At 38.0% G+C, this 23,639-nt stretch overlaps 1 protein-coding gene across 4 annotated transcripts; it reads right to left on the reverse strand.

Annotated features, from left to right (window-relative positions):
- Positions 1 to 3,763: 3,763 nt before the first annotated feature.
- On the reverse strand, positions 3,764 to 23,242 carry MYNN (myoneurin). Of its 4 annotated transcripts, XR_014294336.1 has the most exons (9): positions 22,089 to 23,241; positions 20,899 to 21,195; positions 13,439 to 14,229; positions 12,561 to 12,720; positions 10,547 to 10,725; positions 9,569 to 9,652; positions 8,427 to 8,513; positions 6,106 to 6,426; positions 3,764 to 4,485 (listed from the first exon to the last, which is right to left on the reverse strand). XR_014294336.1 is itself a non-coding variant. In XM_082624452.1 (8 exons), the coding sequence occupies exons 2-8, from the start codon at positions 21,162 to 21,164 to the stop codon at positions 6,164 to 6,166; spliced, it is 1,830 nt and encodes a 609-aa protein (XP_082480578.1). In that variant the 5' UTR covers positions 21,165 to 21,195; positions 22,089 to 23,240; the 3' UTR covers positions 3,764 to 6,163. The 4 variants fall into 4 exon arrangements, 3 of the variants coding, with proteins under 3 accessions (XP_082480578.1, XP_082480579.1, XP_082480580.1); XM_082624452.1 differs by having other exon boundaries at positions 3,764 to 6,426; positions 22,089 to 23,240; XM_082624453.1 differs by lacking the exon at positions 9,569 to 9,652 and having other exon boundaries at positions 3,764 to 6,426.
- Positions 23,243 to 23,639: the final 397 nt, after the last annotated feature.

Raw genomic sequence — 23,639 nt, forward strand, 5'->3', positions numbered from 1 at the left:
GTATCTAAGTGAATAGCGAGATGAATTATCACAAAGCTAACCCATCTGTGTTAACCAGGACCCAGATAAAGATAGTAAATGCCATAAGCTTCCCCAGAACCACCTCCAACCATCTTCCAATAGACAACCACTATCATGATGTCTAACATCAGAGTAGTTGTGCATGTTTTGGAATTTTATATAAATGGAATCATACAGTATATATACGCTTTGTGTCAGACTTCTTTTGTACATTAGTGCAATTCATTCGTGTTGTTTAATGTAGCAGTGTCTATTCAGCTTTCATTGTTTTGAAGTATTCCATAATATGCTGGGTAGGAGTCCACAGGATTCTCAAAGAGATACTCCCAGGCTAGGACACAGCCATATCAAAGTAAACCTTTCTAATGCAGTTTGCTTTCCCAAGCTACTCTGTTCCTCTGTGCTACAGAGGGGACCCACAAGTTCCTATATTCTCCCAAGGGGAGACTGACAAGGTAGCTCAGTGGGAAGCAAATAGGTAAATGGGAAATAGGCTTATCTGGAGCCTGCAGTGGAGTGGCATGTGCTAAACCTGCAACCTTACTTACACCGGACTGCTTGAGACATTTTTGCAGAAGTCTCAGAGCTCTCTTCTCCGCATCCAAGAGAACTAAGGTGAAGCCAGGTCAGCCAAGAATTACTGGGCTCTGACCAGGCTAGGGAAAACCTGATCACATATTTTACAAGCTGTTGCCTATTGCATGAGAGGCCAGCAGGATGCCCAGAGAACAGAGTGAAGACAGTGTCTTCCCTGATGCCATTTTGTCATGCAAGCCTCCTCTCCTCCCCATATATGTCGACAGCATTTTAGAGAGAAGACAAAGGGTAGAAATAAGACAGCCATTTTCAAAATGTTTAAGCAGTACCTTAAGATATTATAAATTCTACCTGCTTTGTATCAGATTAGGTTTTGAAGTGCCTAGGACTAAAAGTTAATTTTTTTCTAGACTTCCCACTGGGTGCAAGAGTTCTGTAGGAAAAATCCCCCTTCTTCTGCACATCTGAATTGTAACGACCAAATCTGCAATCATATACATGTTATACATTTCCTTCCATTTTCCTCTTAGCAATCATCCTTTAAGATCCAGCTCAAATCCAGCCTCAAATTACAGTGTTGCAGACTCTATTATGCTCATCATTTAACAAAGTTTCAAGTTTGAAGCAAAAAAGCAAGAAATAAAGTGGTTTGTACCTTTTAGATATTTGATAAAATGATCTTGTTTGCTGTACGCACTCTGCTTTTCAAACTAAATGGTAGTATTCATTACGTCTTATCTACTACTCAAACCATATCCACCTGGGTTCTACTCCCACTATTATTACTGCAGCTGCCTTTCTCAGGGGATCATTCATGCTCCAATTACCCAACCCAATTACTCAACCCAATGTTGTCTTTGATTTGCATCGTATCTAATTTCTCTGTACCACGTGATCAGTACAAAGCCACTTTTGTCTTCGTGAAACTTGCATCACCCTGGTTTTCTTCCTATTATCACTTTCCATCTCTTTTTCTGTCTTTTGCTCATTCTTAAAATGCATTTCCCCCAAGATTTTGTCCTTGTCTTTTGTTCTTCTGTACCATCTCCCAGCGTTGCCTAAATCATTTCTATCACAATAATTATTAGCCTTATGCTGCAAGATCTGTTTCTCTAGCTTTAACCTCTGCTGGGTTTCAGTCCCCATTTCCAACTACTGCTAGACATTTTCACATAGGTATCTCACCACTGATCAAATTCAGCACATACAAAATAAAGTCTTCTCTTCCATAAACCTCCCCCTTACCTTGCCTAGCAGTTAATGTCACCTCCATATACTCAATCGCTGAGGATCAGAATTTAAGATTCTAAGTTGAAACTGCCTAACTACACGCAATAGAAACTGACTCAAGCCTGCCTAAGAAAAGGCGGATTTAGGGAATTTGTGGGTTCAGTCCCTGGCTGGGGAAGTAAGAAAATCACTGGCATCCAGAACAAGGAAATGAAGCATAGCTGTGTGACCTCAAGAATGGGACTGCAAAGCCAGAAACCAAGCCACTTCTCTCACAGGGCCTCAGTTGCTTGGTTCTGCAAACCCTACTTCATCCCCTTGCTTCGCTCTACAGGTCAGCTTTCTCTGCTTCAGTTTCTTTTAGACTTTGGCTTGCTTCAGTGACTGTGGACCAGATCTAAATGATCTTTTCCATGTACACCAATACCTAGTAAGTCTCTGAATTTCATAGCTCAAATTCTTAAGAAAGTCGCTCAGTTTGGCCTAAGAATGGTTTCTCCCTGGTAAGGTGTTCGTCAGCTGTGGTCACAAGTATGGAATCGTGTTACAAATGTGGCTGTCTAATCCCTGCCCTTCAGCAGTCAACTGTAGTTGAGTGTGTGAGATCCTGCATTATAAACATGGCTTCCTAATCCCACTCTTTCAGCACAGGCTAAAGGTAGAGGACTATTTCAAGGTGGTATAGATACAGTGCTAGATGTGTCTTTGATTCCTATCTCTGCCACCACCTTTCACACTTTCTCTCCATTCTCCCTACCTCAGTCAGCTGTGTACAAATTCCTCCCATTAGCCATCTCCTCTTGTTTGCCTATCCAGGGGAGTAACAGCCCTTTCTCTGTCCACTCAACTTCCATTGACTGCTCAGCATTTCCTTTCTTTCCTTCCTCCACTATAACACTTGGCATTCAGGCTTGTCTTTCCCACTTGACTGTAAACTTAAAAGAGGAGATTATCTTATTCATCTTTACAGCTGTATGTATTCTGATTTCAATAATTTTCCAGCATTTGAAATAATGGCCAGATATTTTAATCTAAATATCTGATTCACATCCATGGTGTTTATTTCAGTATATTCTTGAAGTTAAATACCCTATTTCTGAATGATTACTGTGTTTACATGATAATTATCTAAATTCCTTAAGCAAATACACCAAAGCTCTGTTCAGTGAAGGGGGGGCAGGGGTTGTAGAGGACAGACAAGTAGACCATATCACTGTCTCAAGAAATGCTCCAAAAACTAAATATCGGTATTGTTCATACATAATGAGTAAAAATGTAGAATTTACAGAAATTGCATTAAAGTACAATTTCTTTTTATTTGGTGGTATTTCTAGACAAGTTCTAAAAACTCAAAATCTCTGAGTAAAAAGTGAAAAGTTATATCAAGAGCTTCATTTATCAAGAGCCCACAGAGAGACTTCCCTGGCAGTGCAGTGGTTACGACTCTGCACTTTCACTGCCGAGGGCCCGGGTTCAATCCCTGGTCGGGGAACTAAGATCCCTGCAAGCTGCATGGCGCGGCCAAAAGAAAAAAAAAAAAAAATAGAGCCTACATATCACATATCAAGAGCCCAAAGGAAGAACACCAAGAAATGTTTAGGATAATAGTTTTCAGTGTTTGGTATGCATTAAGATCACCTATGGAGCTTTTCAGCATGTTCTGGAGATTGTCTGATTCAGAGAGCCTAAGGTGGGGTGGGGCTTGGACACCACTATTTTTAAACTATGTTTCTGATATGCATCAAATGTCAGTTACTGTTCTAGGATATTTAAAAAAATGAGTACATGTAGATTGTCTTTATATAAGCACATTTCAACTACTCCCATTTGCACAATTGCTGTAGAAACGAAACATACAGAAAAGTGATACACTATTGTTGCAAGAGAACTGACAGAACCTTTTCTTTTGAAAAAAATAAAACAATTTTCTAAAATCTATCAAAATCATTCTATGAAATTAAACATAAAACAAATACCAGCAAAAAATCATTTATATATAATCTATGTTTTTTTAAAAAGCCTAAAATCTAACGATACAGAAAGAATAATCTAATACAAATACAAAACAAAATTTAGAAAATAATTTCTCAATAAGATGTTCAGCATCCTAAAAAGACTTTCAAAAAACTTAGTAATACTTACATAATTAAGAATAGAACTTTCCCAAAACACTGCATTGTAGCAAATATATTTAAAGATGAATTTAACTGATAATTGTGTTACAATGATAGCAGATACAACTAAAATATATGCATATTATGATAAAGAATAATACAGCATTATGAGAAGAATGACAAGACAAAGATACTCAGTCTTCAAGCTTTCTTTACATGTCATTCTGGAAGAGCGTCAAGCCATGTCAATTTAAAATAAAATTATTTTAGCTAAGAAGCAGATAATGTGATGAAGAGAATAGATCAACTTCAGTCACTCCAATCCAATAATCCTAAAAATAATAAATTTAAAGGCTAATTTATGTAAAGGCAAATGCTAATTATCATCATGTTAGAGGAAATTTGGTAACTACTACCCTTACAGAATTATGGCATCACTATAGCAGTTTTTAAAAAGAAATTTTGTTCATTAGATGCTTGGATTAATGAAGATGTGAATTAAATATAGCCTCTCCATTTCAGCAGACTTCTTAAAAAGGCTGAGTCTTAATTTTCTTTAATTTCTTCACATTCCAATAAATTCCTATTGAATTTAAGCCAGAATAGATTAGTTGAACATTTTTATAACTTTATAAATTGTATTTAAACCCAGTATATTAAATTAATACATATGCATAATTAGATTTCTTAGATAAATTAAATACTAAGTTTGATGTATGTTATACAAAGGCAGTATTTCAAACTCTATTTAATTAAGTCAATCCCACTGGTGGCAATTCATTGTAAAAATGCTGCTGTAAAATGGTGATGATCTGTACAGTTTAGAAGAATTTAGTTTTATTAAGTCTTCTACTTGGTTCCTATGACTAGGAACCCCAGAGAAAATATAACTAAAGAAATCAATACCAATAGAAAATACATTAATTTGGTTACAGGTATAGTTTAAAAGCAGAAAACAAATGATGCATGGCAGAAATAAGAAATAATGTCACTATGGTGTTTGATCAGCAGTATAGGAACTGACTTTGAGGAACTGATAATTTACTGTCCAAAGATTAGGCAGTGAAATAAATCAATATGGGAAAAATGGGAGGGGGAAGAGTGGTAGTAAATATCAGAATAAATCTGAATTTTCTAAGTTCATTAGGAAGGAAAATGACTACTGTGAAACTACGACCACCATGAACTGTTGTGGTTTAATCTATAAAAATGTAAAACTCGAAACTTACAGAAAACTCAAGTATAAAATATTTAATAAACTGGCTTTCTGATATCTCAAATGTTCACTTATAATTGAAGTTAATTTCTTAACTATTTATGAATATAATGTATGAAATTCAGAAGACAAGTGTTTTATACTATGCATTAAGTTGCTACTTAGAAAATTCTTTTTAGGATTTTATATTTTAAAAAGTGCATAAGAATATGAGAGGCTTATCAAAAATTTTCAAAACTCAGTATATTTTCCTCATCTCCAGTAATCTAGAAACCTATTAAAACAATCTGCATCAAATCTGAAACTGTCTTTAATAAGATAAAAACACCAAATATCTATTTAAAATTCATTTTGAAAATGTAGTCTCAGATAATTCAAAAGTACTGACCATTGGTTTTATCCAGAATACTGAGTTCTAAATGAACAAAATTTATATATAGTTTTCTAGTTTTTAAGAGAAGCACTTTTTGTTTCATTAGAAAAGTTACCTCCAATGGACTATATTAATAGAGAAATAGCACAATTCTTACTCAGTATCTAAATTTTCTTAGGCAGAGATTCGAATTTTTTCCCCCCAGTTTATGTACTGGTCTATGGCACTTAGTAACAGCACCACTCTTGGGCTGATACTATTATGGATTTTGTTTAAATTTTGACGGGAAGAAAATAAACACATCCCACAGGTCATAAGTGGATCATAAACTGATAGATTCTACTTCAGTAAATGAAAGGCAATTCTAAAATGAAAATAAATATGGAATTAAGGCAGCTCTAAAAGATAGTAAAACTTATCCACCCCAAATAGTGCTACTGTAGTATAATTCATTCCTTTAAAAGCTATGTGTATAATGTAGACATAAAAGCCAAATATCAAAATAAGCATTGCACAGTTATGATGCAGCATCAGGTGCTTTTACTTCAGTGAATGAAAAATAATGGCCACAACTCAAATGAAGGGTTAATTTAATATGAATATATGCACCTTACCAGAGGTGTTTATGTTTACTACCAGAGACGATTTAGCAATTCCATATTCCTCACAAAGTCAGTATAATTGTTGTAAAAAAATCAATTGTGGTTCTGAATACCCGTTCACAGTTGACCTCAACAATGTATCTGATGTAGGAGACTGATTATCTGTGACAGGCAGAAGCATGTGGTGGTCCTCAGTCCCAAGTGGAAGAGTTAGGGGTAAAGTCATATCAGAAGGCTTCACATCCAAAGTTTCTGATAAAGGACTTTTTTGTATGGAATCTTGTTCACTCAAGGGATGATCCTCTATACTGGAATCTAGAATTTTATCTGTACCTGAAATGGAAGGTAAAAAAACTCACCATCTTTAAAAACAAAACAAAAACCATGAGGAAGACTCAATCTATTTACCACCCCCAGAACTTGCATTTCAGCCCCACACCTTTAGTCACACTGTTTCTTTTTTGCTGATTTGCCCTTAGCATTATCTATACAAATCCATTATGGGCCTCAAGATTAGGTTTAAGCACCATTATAAAAATGGACTTAATTGTGCTAGACCAGGGTAAGCTGTTTCCTATCTACTTTATCACTCATTTGTCAGTTTTTCATATACCACCTTGTGACATCTATCTTACTGGCATGTAACATTCTACTTAGGTGTGCCTTGAATGCTCAACAGACTATAAATTCCTTCAAAGTAAATGTCTAATTATACTTCTCTAATTCCTTCGAAGTACCTTATAGTGCTACACACATAGTAAGTACCCAGTTTATTCACTGAATGTATTAATGAGTAGTTCATATTATTCTGTAAGTTCAAGTTCAGAGGTATGGCACTTTCATTTATTTTCAGAAGAAAATTCTGTGTTACTCAAGGGAGTAATTACCCCACTGACTAAAGATACATTTTTCCCTTCAGTTTTTCCACTAGCTTTACCACGTTCTTCTCAAAGTACTGACATGATTTCAATCTCACTAACCTTGTTAGACAAAATTGCGTATTTGCTTTTTTAAAGTTATGATTCTGTTTTTGCCAGACTATTCTTCAGTTCAGCCAGCCAAGAATACAACCTGCGCTCTCTTGTTGCGATGACTCTCTTCACAATATTCTCTCTGCCTGGGATGAACATTCCCTTTCCCATCTCGACCCTTTGAACTCTTCTCCACCTTTCAGTTTCCCCAGAATTAAGCCTTTCCAATACTCACCTCAGAAGGACTTAACCTCTTCTTCAGTATTCTTGCATCTCTATTATATCCTGTATTTTGTGTTGTAATCAGTTATTTATTTAGATTTCTGGTCTCCCACACCAGATGGTAAGCTCTTTGAGGACTAGGACTATGCCTTGTTCAACTTCATATACCCTGCATAGTTATGTGTACTTTAGAGGTATTTAATAAATGCCTGTTGAATTAATAACTCACTGAAGTTTTCAGACATTACTACCTCAATCCTTATGATGTTTATATTTACTATCAAAGACTTACTATCATCTCTACACAGTGAAGAAGACTAGCGTTTTGTTTCTAATCATGACAGAATGGTAAGCACAGTGAAACTTTCTCAAGGATTCATTTTAAATAACAGACTAAAATTTTTGTAGTCTGGCTTTCCATTTCATGCATCATAACAATTTGGGGATACCCGTTTCCCTATTTCCTCTTATACCTTTTTGGACTAGCGTTCATGATGCTCCTTTCTTTGCATAACTACAGTAGACCCCAGTTAACCTAGATTGTAGTATGGGAAAGAGTGATATATAGTTGTTTATGTATTCTCTCATTCTTGCAATTGTTCATATACCAGGTTTTTATTTATTTATTTATTAACATCTTTATTGGAGTTTAATTGCTTTACATTCATATATCAGGTTTTTAAAGGAGGAAGTTATTTCAAGCAACGTTTATTACAAGGTCAATACGGAAAGAAATTCAGAGTGAACTCATCGGCACATTATAAAGCTACCTTCCTCATATGTGTGCACCTAATTTTATTTTATTTTATTTTACTTTATTATTTTTCTGGCGGTACACGGGCCTCTCACTGTTGTGGCCTCTCCCGCTGCAGAGCACAGGCTCCGGATGCACAGGCTCAGTGGCCATGGCTCACGGGCCCAGCCGCTCCGCGGCATGTGGGATCTTCCCGGACTGGGGCACGAACCTGTGTCCCCTGCATCAGCAGGCGGACTCTCAACCACTGCACCACCAGGGAAGCCCTGTGCACCTAATTTTTAAAAATATATATCTAATATAAACTGTTACAATGTGTATCTCAACATTTTAAGGAATAGTACAAATATGAGAGCACAAAATTTTTAAAAAACAGAAGCATTTACCAGAATGGACTTTCGTTTTGTGCTTCTTTAAATTTTTAATATCTGTGTAAGAATTTCCACATAATTCACAGATAAATGGTCTTTCTCCTGAAAAACAAGTTAAAAAATTAAAATCTCAGTATTTCAGAAGCTACTAAGGCAAAAATATCGATGTTCACAAACACAATGCAAACATTATATTGTTTAAATTTAGTTTCAAATTACCATTTTAATCTCTTGGTTCGAATATAGTGAAATGAAAACTTCTATACACATAGGCACTCCTTTCCTTTATAATACAAAGTGTACCTATTTCAAGGAAAAATCGAGCATTTTCACTAACAGAAACTTCAAACTAAAAAAAACTTACTTTTTTATTTCTATCAGACATTAGTGAGTGCCAATTATATGCCAGACTCTGGCTAAGAGATGTAGCTGGGGGAAAATGCGTAATTATGATTTCTGCTCTCAGGTAGCTTATAAATTAGAAAATCCTTTAAAAATACTCACAGAATAAAAATACTACAAAATTATAATTCTTTTGAAATAAGAACTGTTCATTGCTTTATAATGCAAAGTAAGGAACATGAGGATATAGAAGTTGCCAATAAACTTATTAACTGTTTACTAGGTGCTCACACTATACTAGGTAGGAATTACAAGAAATAACTTTTAGAAAGAAAAAGAACAGTACATTTTCAAAGTGGTGTTCTTTGTTTTAAAAATTTTTGTGTATTTCATATTTTCTTCGTACTACTTACATTACTACCTTTTACAATAAACATGTCAATATTAAAATATATTCCTAAAACGTGCATACTGAACATTGTTTAATAAGAAAATCTGATATTATCTTGGTATTATCTATTCCTTTTCATTTTTTGGTATTATCTGTGTAATTTTATCCAAATCACTTAAAAACCATTGATTATCTGGCACACTTCTTAGAAAATCTACACAATTCTTGACCAAATTTAATCCATAATCCAAACAACTAAAAAAACAAAAATAAACAAATAAAAAGTTGATATTCATACATTAAAATATAGCTACAGTTAAGAGTATGATTAGATACCATATAGTCCATAATGGTTTAAAGTCAAGGTTTACATAAAAAGAAATTAGAGAGAACAAAAAATAATACGTTCTCCCTAAACACAGACCTGTATGGGATCGAAAGTGTTTGTTGAGCTCTCCTGAGGAAATAAAACTTTTCCCACAAATACCACATATGTATGGTTTTTCACCTAGATGGAAAATAAAAGATAGCGAAGTGGTGTACTATACCAATATAATATTTATCAATTACAATAATCTAAAGTAAGCTGTTCTAAAATATTATTTAAATTAAAACCTCTCTGTATTGTATTTCAGAGGTATTTTCAGTGTGATCCAACTTAAATGAACATTAGTAATTACTTTACACTGTTCATGTAACCTGATGCTTTTCATATAATAAAACTTTCTCCAAATATCCTTCTAGTAGACTAGAGGTGGACAAGAAGTCTGATTTTTATATAATTAAAAACATGAAAATTCATTAATCCATATTTCAATTTTTGCTATCTATAATATTATTAAAGGGGAATAAAATCATTTAGGAAAGATCTATTAAAAAATTAGCCTACAAAAAAATGAAAATTTTTGAACAACAGATTTTGCTTCAAAATTGATACTTTGGGTTTGAAGTATCTATTTAATTTGCAAATCTTACAATGTCTGTGTAGAAAAAGTCCTAAGAAGTTATTAAATCAATGTTCTACCCAAACTCACCCCAACCCCTTAACTTTACAGTTTTATCCAAGGGAAATGAAGCTTCAAGACCCTAAGGAGTTCTTCTAAGGTCATAAAAAAAAATGTCTTATTAACTCAAGTTTATATATTGTCAAAATTATCTGATTTTAATGTATATAAGTTACATGATAAAAAATTTCACCCACTGTGTATTATTCTAGAAAATAAGTCTGCTTTTACATCTAATATTTATGTGAAAATCAGAAACACAAAAAGCTTCAAGAAGCACAGACACAACAGATATATAACTACAAAGCCTTAACCTACTTTTTGTAAAGGCTCAATTTCCCTTTTTCTTTTATTTACAACTTTCCTTATTTTAAGCCATCCCTGTGTCAAATCCTTACCGGTATGTTTTCGAGAATGAGTAATAAGAGAACTAGAGACAGCAAATGCCTTCCCACAGGTGTCACACACATAAGGCTTTTCTCCCGTATGCCTTCGAACATGATAGGTCAATGTGCTGGCTTGGGCAAATCGCTGTCCGCACCTATCACATACATATGGCTTCTCTCCACTATGCTTCCTATTAGTAAATAAATATAAAGATACATGTTGGCAAGTAAAACAATCTAAGGATAACACCACACAGCAAACATTTTTCATACAATTCTTCGTGCAGTATCTTATTTCATTTCATCTTAACAGATCAACAATATGTATTTAAAATCAACAGTTTTCAATGTATACTGTCAAGAATGAATGTTTTGGTTTTCAAAACATTAGTTCTGAGACTAGTTCAAAGTTTTGCCATCAGCCTTATGTGGTAGTCAAGTGTGCCCATAATACTGCAGGCAATTATTTTTGTCTGTCCATTCACTCACTCTTCGAAACTCTTCCCTCAAACCTTCAGCACATCCTCACCCATCCTCACTCTCAGCTGATGTCCTTGCTTCCTGTTTCACCGAGAAAAACTTAAGCAATCAGAAGTAAATTTCTACCACACAAATCTCCACCTACAGGCATCTGTATCTATAGAGTTTGCTTTTCTTAACTCTAATATGAGAATGACAGTTCTTCTGAATCCAAGTACTCCAGTTTATATATTTAAGATACTATCCTCCTTGCCTACTCAATGATCACTCTTGCAATTTCCTCCATCCTATATCATCTAGTTTCACCACCCCTTTGGATCGTAGCATACTAATATACTGATATATCTCCCATCTTAAAAAAAAAAAAGACCCCTGACCTTACTTGCTCCTCTATTTTCTGTTCCCCTTTAGTAAAATCTTGAGTCTCCAATGGTTCTACTTTCATTTCTTCTCTACTAGCCTCTGCTAACACTGCTTTTGTCAAAACCACTGCTAACCTCTCACTTTGCCAAATCCAATAGTCAATTCTCACTCTTAATCTCCCTATCAGCAGAATTTGACACAATGATTACTCCTTCTGAAATCATTTCCTCCACCTGAATTCCAAGACAGCCCAATCTTCTGGTTTGCCCCTATATTGGTTGTTCCTTCCTAGTCACTTATAATGACTTGCCCGTCTCCCAGAACTCTTAGTGTGCCTTATGACTCCATCCTTTGATCTCTTTTTTATCCATCTTCATTCTCTTGGTGACCTTATCTAATGTTATGACTTTAAATACTATCTACTCAAACCATCCCCCTGACTTCCAGACTTAGATAACCAACTATCTAATGCACGTTTCCATTCAGATGTCTAATAGTCATCTCAAATTTAACATGATCAGAACTCTACTCCTAAACTCCTGTACTCCTACTTAAACTGCTTTGTCCACAAATCTCCACTTCAGTTAATGGTAATTCTATCTTTTCAGATGCTCAGGCTCAAAACCTGAGAATCATTTTTAATTCTACTCTTCTTTTTTTCTCTCATACCCCACATCCAATGGGCAGCAAATTCTGTTTGTTGTACCTTTAAAATACATCCAGAATCTGACTACCACTTATCTCTTCCACTGCTCTCTCTCTGACCTGAACCACTGTCACTCTCACTTGGGTTTTATCTATAGCTTCCTAACTGGTAGCTTTGCTTCCACTCTTGCAATCCTACAATCTTTTGCTTAACATAGCATCCATAGTGATCTTCTTACAATGCAAGCAAGATTACATCACTTACTTCTCATTCTCAAGAGTAAAAGCTTTATAATGACCTACAAAACCTTCACCATGTGGACACCCTAACACCATTCTGATCTTATTTCCCTCGCTCACTTATTCCCCTCCAGGCACCATGGCTCCCTTGCGGTTCCTTCACTGTACTAAGAATACTGTGTGGTGGTACCACAATTAGAACTCTACTGTCCTGAATTCTCATACAATAGTCCATTTAAGGCTATAGTGAATGACAGACTCAAAGATCAAACATCTGTTTTTTTGTTTTTATTTTTACCTTGCATGAATCTTGAGATTGCTAGAAGTTGCAAATTGTAAATTGCATACGTCACATTTATAGGGTTTTTCCTCACCATGATGCATGCGACTATGGAAGACTAGCTGGCATTTCTGAGCAAATCCTTTATCACACAATTCACATTTGTATGGCTTCTCACCTAAAAGAAAAGTAAATAAAATTTATATTTAGAAGGAAGTATTGTTTTAGTTGCTTAAGCCATACAAGCTTTCAAAAGAGTTCATCAACAGTACTAGTTTCAGTATTCAGAAAATATTAACTCTAGAAGTAAAAAAGCAAATAGGATATTTTTCCAGATTGATTACTGAAACCACCAGTAGAGTTAAAAGAAATTAGTGTTTCTTAGTTCATAATAGTGAAGAGTGATCAATGAGAGAAATACATAATGTATCTTAAAAAGCACAAATCTAAGTGTACCAATAAAGGTAAATATAGAGGCTGAGGAAGGAACGTATATATAATTTATGTTCAGAAGTTCGACAAAGAAGCAGGTGGTGAGATGTGTTGGTAAAATCTGAGAATCGGCTTGAGTTGTAATTACTTTTTATCAGTTTTAATATATTGTCTGTTAAATATTTAGCAAGGTAGAACTAAATTTATGCTTATTTTAATTGTGAGGGAAAATGGTTTAAAGAGTTCACACACTGGGACTTCAGAGTATCAGTTACAACAAAACAAATAGCCATTATATACTTGGTCACAATTACAAAGACATTTTCAAGTCTAACATGCTCAATACTTTTATGAATACAAAAATTTTGGTCACAAACAGTCAACACTGTATGTTAATATGTTTATAAAAATACTATTTCGGTCACAATATAAAAACAATTATACTTTCCACAAACCAGTCTTACCTGTATGAGTTCTTACATGCGTTTTCAGCTGGTTACATTGGGTAAATGCCTTTCCACACAAGTGGCAGACATAAGGTTTGACTCCTTTATGTATTCTCATGTGCCTTCGCAAGCTGCTGGCTTCTGAAAACACTTTCCCACACGTGTTACACATTGGTTTGGCCTTGGAATACCTCTGATCCAGCTCTTCCCCGGAGCTCTCCAGCTCGTAAGAGTTCTTGACACTGGCTATATTAGACATAGAGTGTTCTTTCAGAGCACAGTTTGGCTGTGATTTTCCACGTTTCCGTTTCACTGTAACAGTTTGCACAATATCTTGTGCTGGGAAAGTATTTTCCACAACTGATGTCAACTCAAGTTCTGAATTATTTCTTTGTGCAACTTGTTCTATTACAGGTGTGGACAATTTATTTGCATCTAGATATACTTCAACAGATGCATTCTCTAAAATGTCACTGGGATATTGCACTGTTTTATTCTGCCCTGTTTTCTGGGAGTTGAAGGCCTTCTTCTTCTTTTTAGTTTGAGATGACTTCTTTGCTAAAGCCCCTTGTTTAGGATTTGCCTGAACTAAATCTGTAGACCCTTCTGATTTCTCCCGACTGTTATAATCTCGTAGAGTAAGGAGACAAGTCTGTTGATTCAATTCAATGTTTCCAGTAATACTAGATATCTCTGTAGAAGAGGGATTAGCAATAAAAGCAAAATCTTCCATCTTTATTTTACATTTAGTGACCACCTCTTCCACTTTGAGATAGTCAGCAGCCTGATGGATTTCTTTAACATTCCAACTGTAAGGAAACAAGGCTAAATGACAATGTTCTGATCAAAGAAAAAACATTTTTGAAACAGAGCTACACAAATATTTGTCTTTTAAAGACCTAATGAAGTAGAATGATACAAAAGGCCTAACAGAACAAATTTATAAAAAATTTATTCACTCAGAATGTTTAGGCAAAAATCTCCAGTTTTACAGAACTTGAAAAGATGAAAAGTAATGGATTATTCATATGTACAACCATGGAAAAACAAAATGTTAAAATTTCTACTTGTTAAGAAAACAGCTGGAACACGAAAGTGGCTGTTAGCAACTTACTGCCTCCTCCCATTTCTCCTGAGGCCTCTTCAGATACCAACCAACTTTTCTGGACTGACAACAAGAAGAGTCTAAAGAAATTATTATCTTCCTCTGCTCCCCTGTGAGGGACTTCAACTGCACTTCTCAAACTTTCCTGTGCATGTGCATCACCCAAGGATTTGTTAAATGTAGATTCTGATTCAGTAGGTCTGCTTTGGGGCCTGAGCATCTGCATTTCTAACATACGCCCTGGTGATGCCAATGCTGCTGGTCCATGGATCACATCTGGAAGAACAAGGTTTTAGAATGCACTAAGCTCTCTCTAGCAACCTTCCCAGCTTTTCTGTGTGTGATCCCCAACCCAAATTAGCTGGAGAGTTTGTCATATTAGAGTTATGTAGAAAAAATTAATATTCAACATTCCAATCAATATTTACTGAGCATTTCACTTTATAAAATGCTTAATCTGCCGACTCAGGAGCCCGCGGTGCAGGGTGGGGTAGGGTGGGCAGCTGCCCATTAGACCAGCAGAGCAGGACTGCAGGGGTGCGGCCCTCCCTCCCATGCCCTTCTGTTCAGATACCCAAGGGGCCCATGTGCACCCCTGGGATCACATGGCCGAACACAGGACCCCAGAGGTTTCCACAGTCTTTGCCTACCAGGGGGGCTGGGGCGGCCCTGCTGGCCCATCTCTGAGCAGAGCATCCCCAGATGGGGCAGAGCTGCATATGGCTGGGCTAGACAGGGAGGGGTGGGGCAGTGGGCTCTGGGTGGGGCTGATGGTAGCAGATAGGGTGTTGCTGCCTGCCTGCAGGTGGGGAGCACCCTGACTGAGTGGGTGGCGAAGGTTTGGTAACCAGGCCCAGACCCCCAGCTCCTTTGGTTATAGGCTGACATCAGAGTAGTGGCTCATGGGAAGTGGTTAGCTGGAAGGTCTGAGGCCTGGCTCACAGAGTCAGGGAGGAGCTGGGAGAAGGGGACAGTACCGTGAAGGCAGATAAGGGGCAGGAGCCTCAGGTTTATGCCCCCCACTACCCTGGTGTTTTCCAAGCCAAAGCCTGCAGCTTACTTTTTAAAAAAATTTTTAAAAAGAAAAGCAATTTATAAAAGCAAAAAATTAAAAATCTCCTTATTGTTAAATCTTTTATGTATTGTTACATGTATTGAATGAAATGTGAAAAGAAAAAAAAAATTTACTGAGCATTTACCATGCGTGGTACTGAGAGCGATATTAAGAAATATCAAATAGTCCCTGCCCTCCAGAAGCTTACAATGTAGTGAAAGGCTGGCTGTTCAGTTACGCTAGCAATGGCTCTGGATTACTAGCTGAATTAATTAGAATAAATCAGCATCTTTGGGTGCTTCAATTTTCTTAGCTGTAAACTCAGAACTGAGTTGGTATTAACACTAAAAATATACGCTTTTAATCATCTCACGATGGATACATACATAAACATACACACACACACACACACACACACACACACACACACACACACACACACACACACCCCAAGTAAACTTCCTACTTGTCATTTTCCCCAGATATTATTTAATTCTTCAGAAAAATTGAGTAGATTTATAGGCTAGTTTGGAAACCTGTTTGTAAACTGACTCCCTTAGCTAAGAAAACATTACTTAAAATAGTCTTTTCTGGGGCTTCCCTGGTGGCGCAGTGGTTGAGAGTCCGCCTGCCGATGCAGGGGACACGGGTTCGTGCCCCGGTCCGGGAAGATCCCACATGCCGCGGAGTGGCTGGGCCCGTGAGCCATGGCTGCTGAGCCTGCACGTCCGGAGCCTGTGCTCCGCAATGGGAGAGGCCACAGCAGTGAGAGGCCCGCGTACCGCAAAAAAAAAAAAAGTCTTTTCTTATGGCCTTTGGCTATAATTCTGGAGCAAATAACGAATGATCTTTGTAATCAAGTTAACTCCCTGTTTGCAAAGATATAGCATGAATGCCCCAAACATAAATACAATCTTATTTATCTTCCATACAAAATGCTTTTTCCTTGTATATAGCACTGTCACTCTCTAAAAACATTACGTTTCTTAAGCATTTTTATTGATTCTGTTACAGTCTATTATTAAATTACAATAAATGAGAGACACTATTAGAATGAAAACCAAATTTACTCCATCACTTATTATACTTAGGTCTCAAATTATAATTGTGCTTAGTGCTTCATAAAATGAATCACCAACAAGGTGAGATAGCCTTTAAGACCAATACAAACTAGTACTGAGTCACACACTAACTGTTCAGTACTGAAACAGTAATTCATACAAATTATCTATTTCACAGATAGCCTATCTCAGTTACAATTAAGAGAATCAGCATTTGTTTATGTCAATAACTGATCTGCTTTTGTTTATAAGCATGAAGTTAAAGTGCCTGCAAACTTGCTTTCACTTTTTTTTTTTTTTTTTTTTTTTTTGCGGTATGCGGGCCTCTCACTGTTGTGGCCTCCCCCGTTGCGGAGCACAGGCTCCGGACGCGCAGGCCCAGCGGCCATGGCTCACGGGCCCAGCCGCTCCACGGCATATGGGATCCTCCCAGACCGGGGCACGAACCCGTATCCCCTGCATCGGCAGGCGGACTCTCAACCACTGCGCCACCAGGGAGGCCCTGCTTTCACTTTTTGAATAGTCACTGAAAGTCATTTAATTACATATTGCCAGGTATATGGCTAACTGCTTTATGAGTAATTATAATCCCCATTTTACATACAAATGAAGGATCAGAGGTCCAAAGAAGTTAAGTAACTTGTCCAAGATCACACAGAGTGTTAGAACTAAGATTTGACCAAGGTAATCTAGCTCCTGAGTCCACTTAATTCTTTATTATTCTGTTTTCTTAATCACTAAGTTGTACAGACTTTCTATTTTTGGTATATGTCTTCTCTTACATTTGTGTCTGAGCTCAAACAATTGGCTCCCCAGCTCCCCAGGAAAGACATGTATCAAAAAAGACTGAGCCAGGGACTTCCTTGTTAGTCCAGTGGTTAAGACTTCACCTTCTACTGGCACAAAAACAGAAAGATAGATCAATGGAACAGGATAGAAAGCCCAGAGATAAACCCACGCACATATGGTCAACTTATCTTTGATTAAGGAGGCAGGAATGTACAGTGGAGAAAGGACAGCCTCTTCAATAAGTGGTGCTGGGAAAACTGGACAGGGACATGTAAAAGTATGAGATTAGATCATTCCCTAACACCATACACAATAATAAGCTCAAAATGGATTAAAGACCTAAATGTAAGGCCAGACACTATAAAAGTCTTAGAGGAAAACATAGGCAGAACACTCTATGACATAAATCACAGCAAGATCCTTTTTGACCCACCTCCTAGAGAAATGGAAATAAAAACAAAAATAAACACATGGGACCTAATGAAACTTCAAAGCTTTTGCACAGCAAAGGAAACCATAAACAAGACCAAAAGACAACCCTCAGAATGGGAGAAAATATTTTCAAATGAAGCAACTGACAAAGGATTAATCTCCAAAATCTATAAGCAGCTCATGCAGCTCAATAACAAAAAAACAAACAACCCAATCCAAAAATGGGCAGAAGACCTAAACAGACATTTCTCCAAAGAAGATATACAGACTGCCAACAAACACATGAAAGGATGCTCAACATCACTAATCATTAGAGAAATGCAAATCAAAACTACAATGAGATATCATCTCACACCAGTCAGAATGGCCATCATCAAAAAAGGTAGAAACAATAAATGCTGGAGAGGGTGTGGAGAAAAGGGAACACTCTTGCACTGCTGGTGGGAATGTGAATTGGTACAGCCACTATGGAGAACAGTATGGAGGTTCCTTAAAATACTACAAATAGAACTACCATATGACCCAGCAATCCCACTACTGGGCATATACCCTGAGAAAACCATAATTCAAAAAGAGTCATGTACCAAAATGTTCATTGCAGCTCTATTTACAATAGCCCAGAGATGGAAACAACCTAAATGTCCATCATCGGATGAATGGATAAAGAAGATGTGGCACATATATACAATAGAATATTACTCAGCCATAAAAAGAAACGAAACTGAGCTATTTGAAATGAGGTGGATAGACCTAGAGTCTGTCATACAGAGTGAAGTAAGTCAGAAAGAGAAAGGTAAATACCGTATGCTAACACATATATATGGAATCTAAGAATAAAAAATGTCATGAAGAACCTAGGGGTAAAACAGGAAGATACAGACCTACTTGAGAATGGACTTGAGGATATGGGGAGGGGGAAGGGTAAGCTGTGACAAAGCGAGAGAGAGGCATGGACATATATACACTACCAAACGTAAGGTAGATAGCTAGTGGGAAGCAGCTGCATAGCACAGGGAGATCAGCTCGGTGCTCTGTGACCGCCTGGAGGGGTGGGATAGGGAGGGTGGGAGGGAGGGAGATGCAAGAGGGAAGGGATATGGGAACAGATGTATATGTATAACTGATTCACTTTGTTATAAAGCAGAAAAAAAAAGGAAGTGATTGAAAAAATATATATAATAAATAAATAAATACCAAAAAAAAAAAAAAAAAAAGACTTCACCTTCTAATGCAGGGTGTGCGGGTTCATTTCCTGGTTGGGGAGCTAAGATCCCACGTGCCTTGGGGCCAAAAAACCAAAACAGAAAACAGAAGCAATGTTGTAACAAATTCAATAAAGACATTAAAAATGGTCCACATCAAAAAAAAAAAAAAAAAAAGATTGAGCCAAACATCTGGCTCTTCTTCACACTGGTTTTTTGCACGAAGGCTCAAAGTAAGGCACTGTTCATTGTGTTCCAATCAGTTCAAGATTTTTGGTAAAGTTATTTGAGAAAGGGAAACCACTAAATTGAAGATCAACCAAAATTCACTGGTTTTGTGATTTTATATTATGTATTCTAAATTTTTAGATCAGAGGCACTTGTATAGCCAAATATTCAGTAAATTTAAATAATATCATATGACATTTATCTATGACACTGCTTTATTCCTTTAATCAACTTACACGGAACTGACTCAAAAATTTCATTACATCAAAATTTAAAAGCAATTCCAAACAGCATGAATGTTTCCTTTTCAATAGGATTAAGGAACATCCTAATTCCAGCTTTTCAAGAAGTATATTTCCACGATAAGCTGCAGTGTAAAGAGAGCGAAGAACTTTGCTTAATGTGTACATGCATATATCTATGGAGATCATCTGGAAAACAATGAAAGAATATTTACCGAAGTGTTAAGAGTGGTTATCAATGGGTGGCAGAATTTCAGGTGTTTCCTTTTTTGTTTTTTCCCTAATTTTTCTCCAATAAATGCGGAATTAATGGGCTTGTAGAGTAGGATAGAGAAGAGGAAATAAAGGAAGGAAAGTAATGTTCATTGGGAGGCAGTAAATCCTAAATCTTCACAGTAACAACCAATGTAGTTATTATCATCTCATTTTCACAAATGGAGAAACTGAGGCCCAGAGAGGCTATAGCTTGCTCAGAGACATGGTGACTTGACAGGCAAGATCTAATTCTAAAGACCATAATCTTTCTATGTCAGATGATGATCTATTCATGTTTACACTTTCATAAAAGATGGAGAAAAGAAGACAGGACTAAGTTTATTGGTTTCTCTTTCCTTTTATCCCCACTACCTTTCCCCCAACAACAAGTAAACGAATTAGTATTGATCTAATTATACAGTTCATCACGTATGAAAGACACAAAATGCCTGCATTATCAGATTCCTCGGAACCTACTTCTTGTCAGTACAGCGACAGCATTAAGCATCTCAGAGAAGCATCCTTGCATCTTAGACCAGACTTAAGCATTAGCACTGATAGCTCTACCAGGCAACAGGAGCCATGGCCAATGAAGTTATTTTCCTGAATCAAGATCAGGAAGAGGTCCTGCAGGTTGCTATTTACAGCTGGAAATGGGAGCACTATTAAATGAACACAGAGATTCTTCCTTCTTTCTCCACCTATACCTCCCCACCCCTAACACCTTAAGAAGTAGGGGACAGAGAGTGAGAGAGAAGACCAGAGGAACATAAAGACCAAAAAGCAAGGGGAAATTGGAATTCAATTAAAATTCATCATATTTTGATCTTTAACTTTACATAACTGAAATCACAGGCTTTGTTTCAGTAGATAAATCAAATGTGTCAAAAACCATGCTTTAATCGTATTAACATCTGTACTTTCTGTGCTTATGAAATGTGGTCTGTTTATCTCAAATCAGAGACACTGACTTCTTTATTAAAAACAACACTGTGCACATCAATATTTGAAGACTCAGAGTTCAGGGACTAAATGGAAAAAAACTAATCTGCTTTGGCTCTAAAGACTATTGACCAGCTTTTATAAGTGGAAATAAAATGTGTACCTTACCTGTCAAGATTTAAAGTTCCTGTGTATATAAATTCCAACAGTTTCTGAAATCCATCAGCCTTCACCTGACTCTGATCAAGAAAGACATTGTTCTCTGAAGTGCTTCTGTAGATCGCACCAAAATACTCACTAAACGAGGCAAGCACATTCCTATGAGCTTTAAACTGGAATTCCCCAATTACTATGGTGCAGTCACAAAGAAAACCTGCTTCCCGTTGTTTGTTCAGTCTCTCTAAAAGGTGCTCACAGTGGTGCGAATACTGCATTTTGATATCAGAATCGAATTTTACCCTTGCTCTAAAAAACAAAAAGAAATAGTAAATCAGTAACCCTAAGTTTTCATCAAACTTTTCACCCAAGCAATTGATGAGTGAAGAGACACAAAACATGAACTAGAATAAAGTCTGTTCTCATTTTATATCCCCAGAAAATTCTTATCAAACAGTTATGGATAAAACTGCCGAAGGGATAAATGCCTTTCTAGCTTTTATTTCAGCTTGGTAAACTAACACAATCCTTTGGACACGTCAATAAATGGCGATGTGTGAAAACATTTTCCACAAAGTGGAAAAAATAAAAGCACCGCAAAATTTCACGCTTTTGCATCAGTTGAACCTTCAGACTTTCAAGCTCAGTAGGCACAGGTATATTACGAAAAAAAATTAATGAACCACTAAGAAATGATTTCTTGGGACAAAGGGGGAAAGGACACGGTATGAGTTCTTTAAAATTGCTCTCAATCGCTTCTCGGCCTTTTGGCTAAGATCAAATGTAAAACTCTCAAATCACTGAAACCTGTTAGCTTCCTCGGAGCACAGTGGCTTCAAACGCAAGGTGGGCGCCCAGGGGGCGGAGAACGAGCAGGGCCAAGAGTTGTCAAAGGTTAGCTCACTCGCCCCAGGAGGCCACACCCCTCCCTACCCCGCCTCCACTCGAGGTGGCATCCGAGAGTGACTGCGAAAGCCGGTCTCTCCTGGCTTCCACCTCCCTGCCCTTCGCCGAGCTCCCACTCCCGCGAATTCCCACAGCAGAGGTTGTGGCCAAGGCCAACACCGGGGCTGCCTCGCTTAAGCTTTCCACACTAACACCTTCACTCCGACCTGAGCGCGAACTCCAAGGAGCCTGCCCTCCAATGTCCCTGGGTCTGGAGAGAGCGGGGACAGCAGGCTGAGGGCGAAGACAGAACTCACCTATAGTAACCCAAAGGGGAACACAGTTTCTTCACTCTCTCTCCGCCATCTTGGAAGGACGTCACCGCGCCACGCTCCACCTCTCCCTTCTTCCTCCACGGCTACGTCACATCCGGCTCCGGGCGTTCCGTGGCAACACCGTAGGCACTAGGATCTCGGAGGGCCGATGCCGGCCTGTGGGGAATAGTCTGGCGTACACAGACACCGCTACCTAGCATGCCAGGAGCTAGGGAGAAACAGGGAGTCTTGGATACGAGATCTAAGGGCTCGCTCACAGCGCCACGCCTGTCTTCCTCATTTTGAGCATTCTGGTTGGACGACAATCGGCATCTCGCGCTCGGCCCGCGTTCTGGGCCGAGGCGGAACCGCGCTGCACCGCGGGCCTCTTTCCAGGAGCCAAATAGCGCATTGCATGCTGGGGCTTGTAGTTAGTTGCTCGTCTTCTCCCATCATCCTCCCCTTCTTTGAGGCCCCACGAGTAGGAACAGCTGCTTTGTGTACTCGGGCTCTGGGCCATGGGAATTTTTGAACTGAAACTGATCACCCCTTTTTAGTTTACGTACCCGAAAGCTCTTGGGAACCCACGAGTCTTGTTTGCATCAGCCAACTGGAGCCCAGTTTGCAGGATACCCTTACGTGGTGATTGAAGTCTGAGCTGCATGAAAGCGGAGCAAAGCAGTAGGGTACACTGGGCATGCGCATGGGGAAAGGTGGGCTTTGTACCGGAAAGGGTTCTTCTGCGTCTGGACTAGAAAAATTTTAATACAATTATTTACATCGTATTCAGATTTTGTACAGTGAGGGAAAGGGGTGCCAGTTATCTGCGTAAGATAAAAAGACGCAGAAACGGTAAGATAAGTCGTGCTGGTATGTTAGGGTGAATTCTTTCGTACTACCCGCGGACAATATAATCTAAGAAAACCAAAGCGTCAACATTTTATTTTTATTTTTTTGCGGTACGCGGGCCTCTCACCACCGTGGCCTCTCCCGTTGCGAAGCACAGGCTCCGGACGCGGAGGCCGAGCGGCCATAGCTCACGGGCTTAGCCGCTCCGCGACATGGGGGAATCCTCCTGAAGCGGGGCACGAACCCACGTCCCTAGTATCGGCCGGCGGACTCGCAATCACTGCGCCACCAAGGAAGCCCGATATTTTTTCTTCTTAAAAGTTGTAACACAGGGAGCTCAGCTCGGTGCTCTGTGATGACCTAGATGGGTGGGATTGGGGGGTGGGGTGGGAGGGAGGTCCAAAGGAGGGGGGGAATATATGTATCTATCCTGATTCATGTAGCAGATTCACTTCGTTGTACTGCAGAAACTAACAAAACATTGTAAAGCAACTATACTCCACCTAAAAACAAAAAAAGTTGTGTCAGGACCACAGGAAATTTACTCGTGATTTTATATTAAAGGACAGTCTCAACTTGAATTTATTCTTTTCTTCTCTCTTGAGATTTTTTACAACTAGATTCTGTTTGCTCTCTTTGTAAATTCTTTCTTCCTGGTAAGAATAATGTTTGTGAAAAAACCCACAACCGTTAGGTTTATAAGAA

This window comes from Mesoplodon mirus (assembly GCF_964341445.2).
Source record: "Mesoplodon mirus genome assembly, chromosome: 6".
NCBI lineage: Eukaryota > Metazoa > Chordata > Mammalia > Artiodactyla > Ziphiidae > Mesoplodon > Mesoplodon mirus.

Bases quoted from the DNA above. Each gene is read 5' to 3' on its own strand.
- MYNN (XM_082624452.1), bottom strand. From the start codon at position 21,164: ATGCAGTATTCGCACCACTGTGAGCACCTTTTAGAGAGACTGAACAAA. The intron at 14,230-20,898 runs GTAAGGTACACA...GTTTCCTTACAG, and splicing joins GGAACTTTAAATCTTGACAG to TTGGAATGTTAAAGAAATCC. The intron at 8,514-9,568 runs GTCTGTGTTTAG...CTTGTTTTTCAG, and splicing joins ACACTTTCGATCCCATACAG to GAGAAAGACCATTTATCTGT.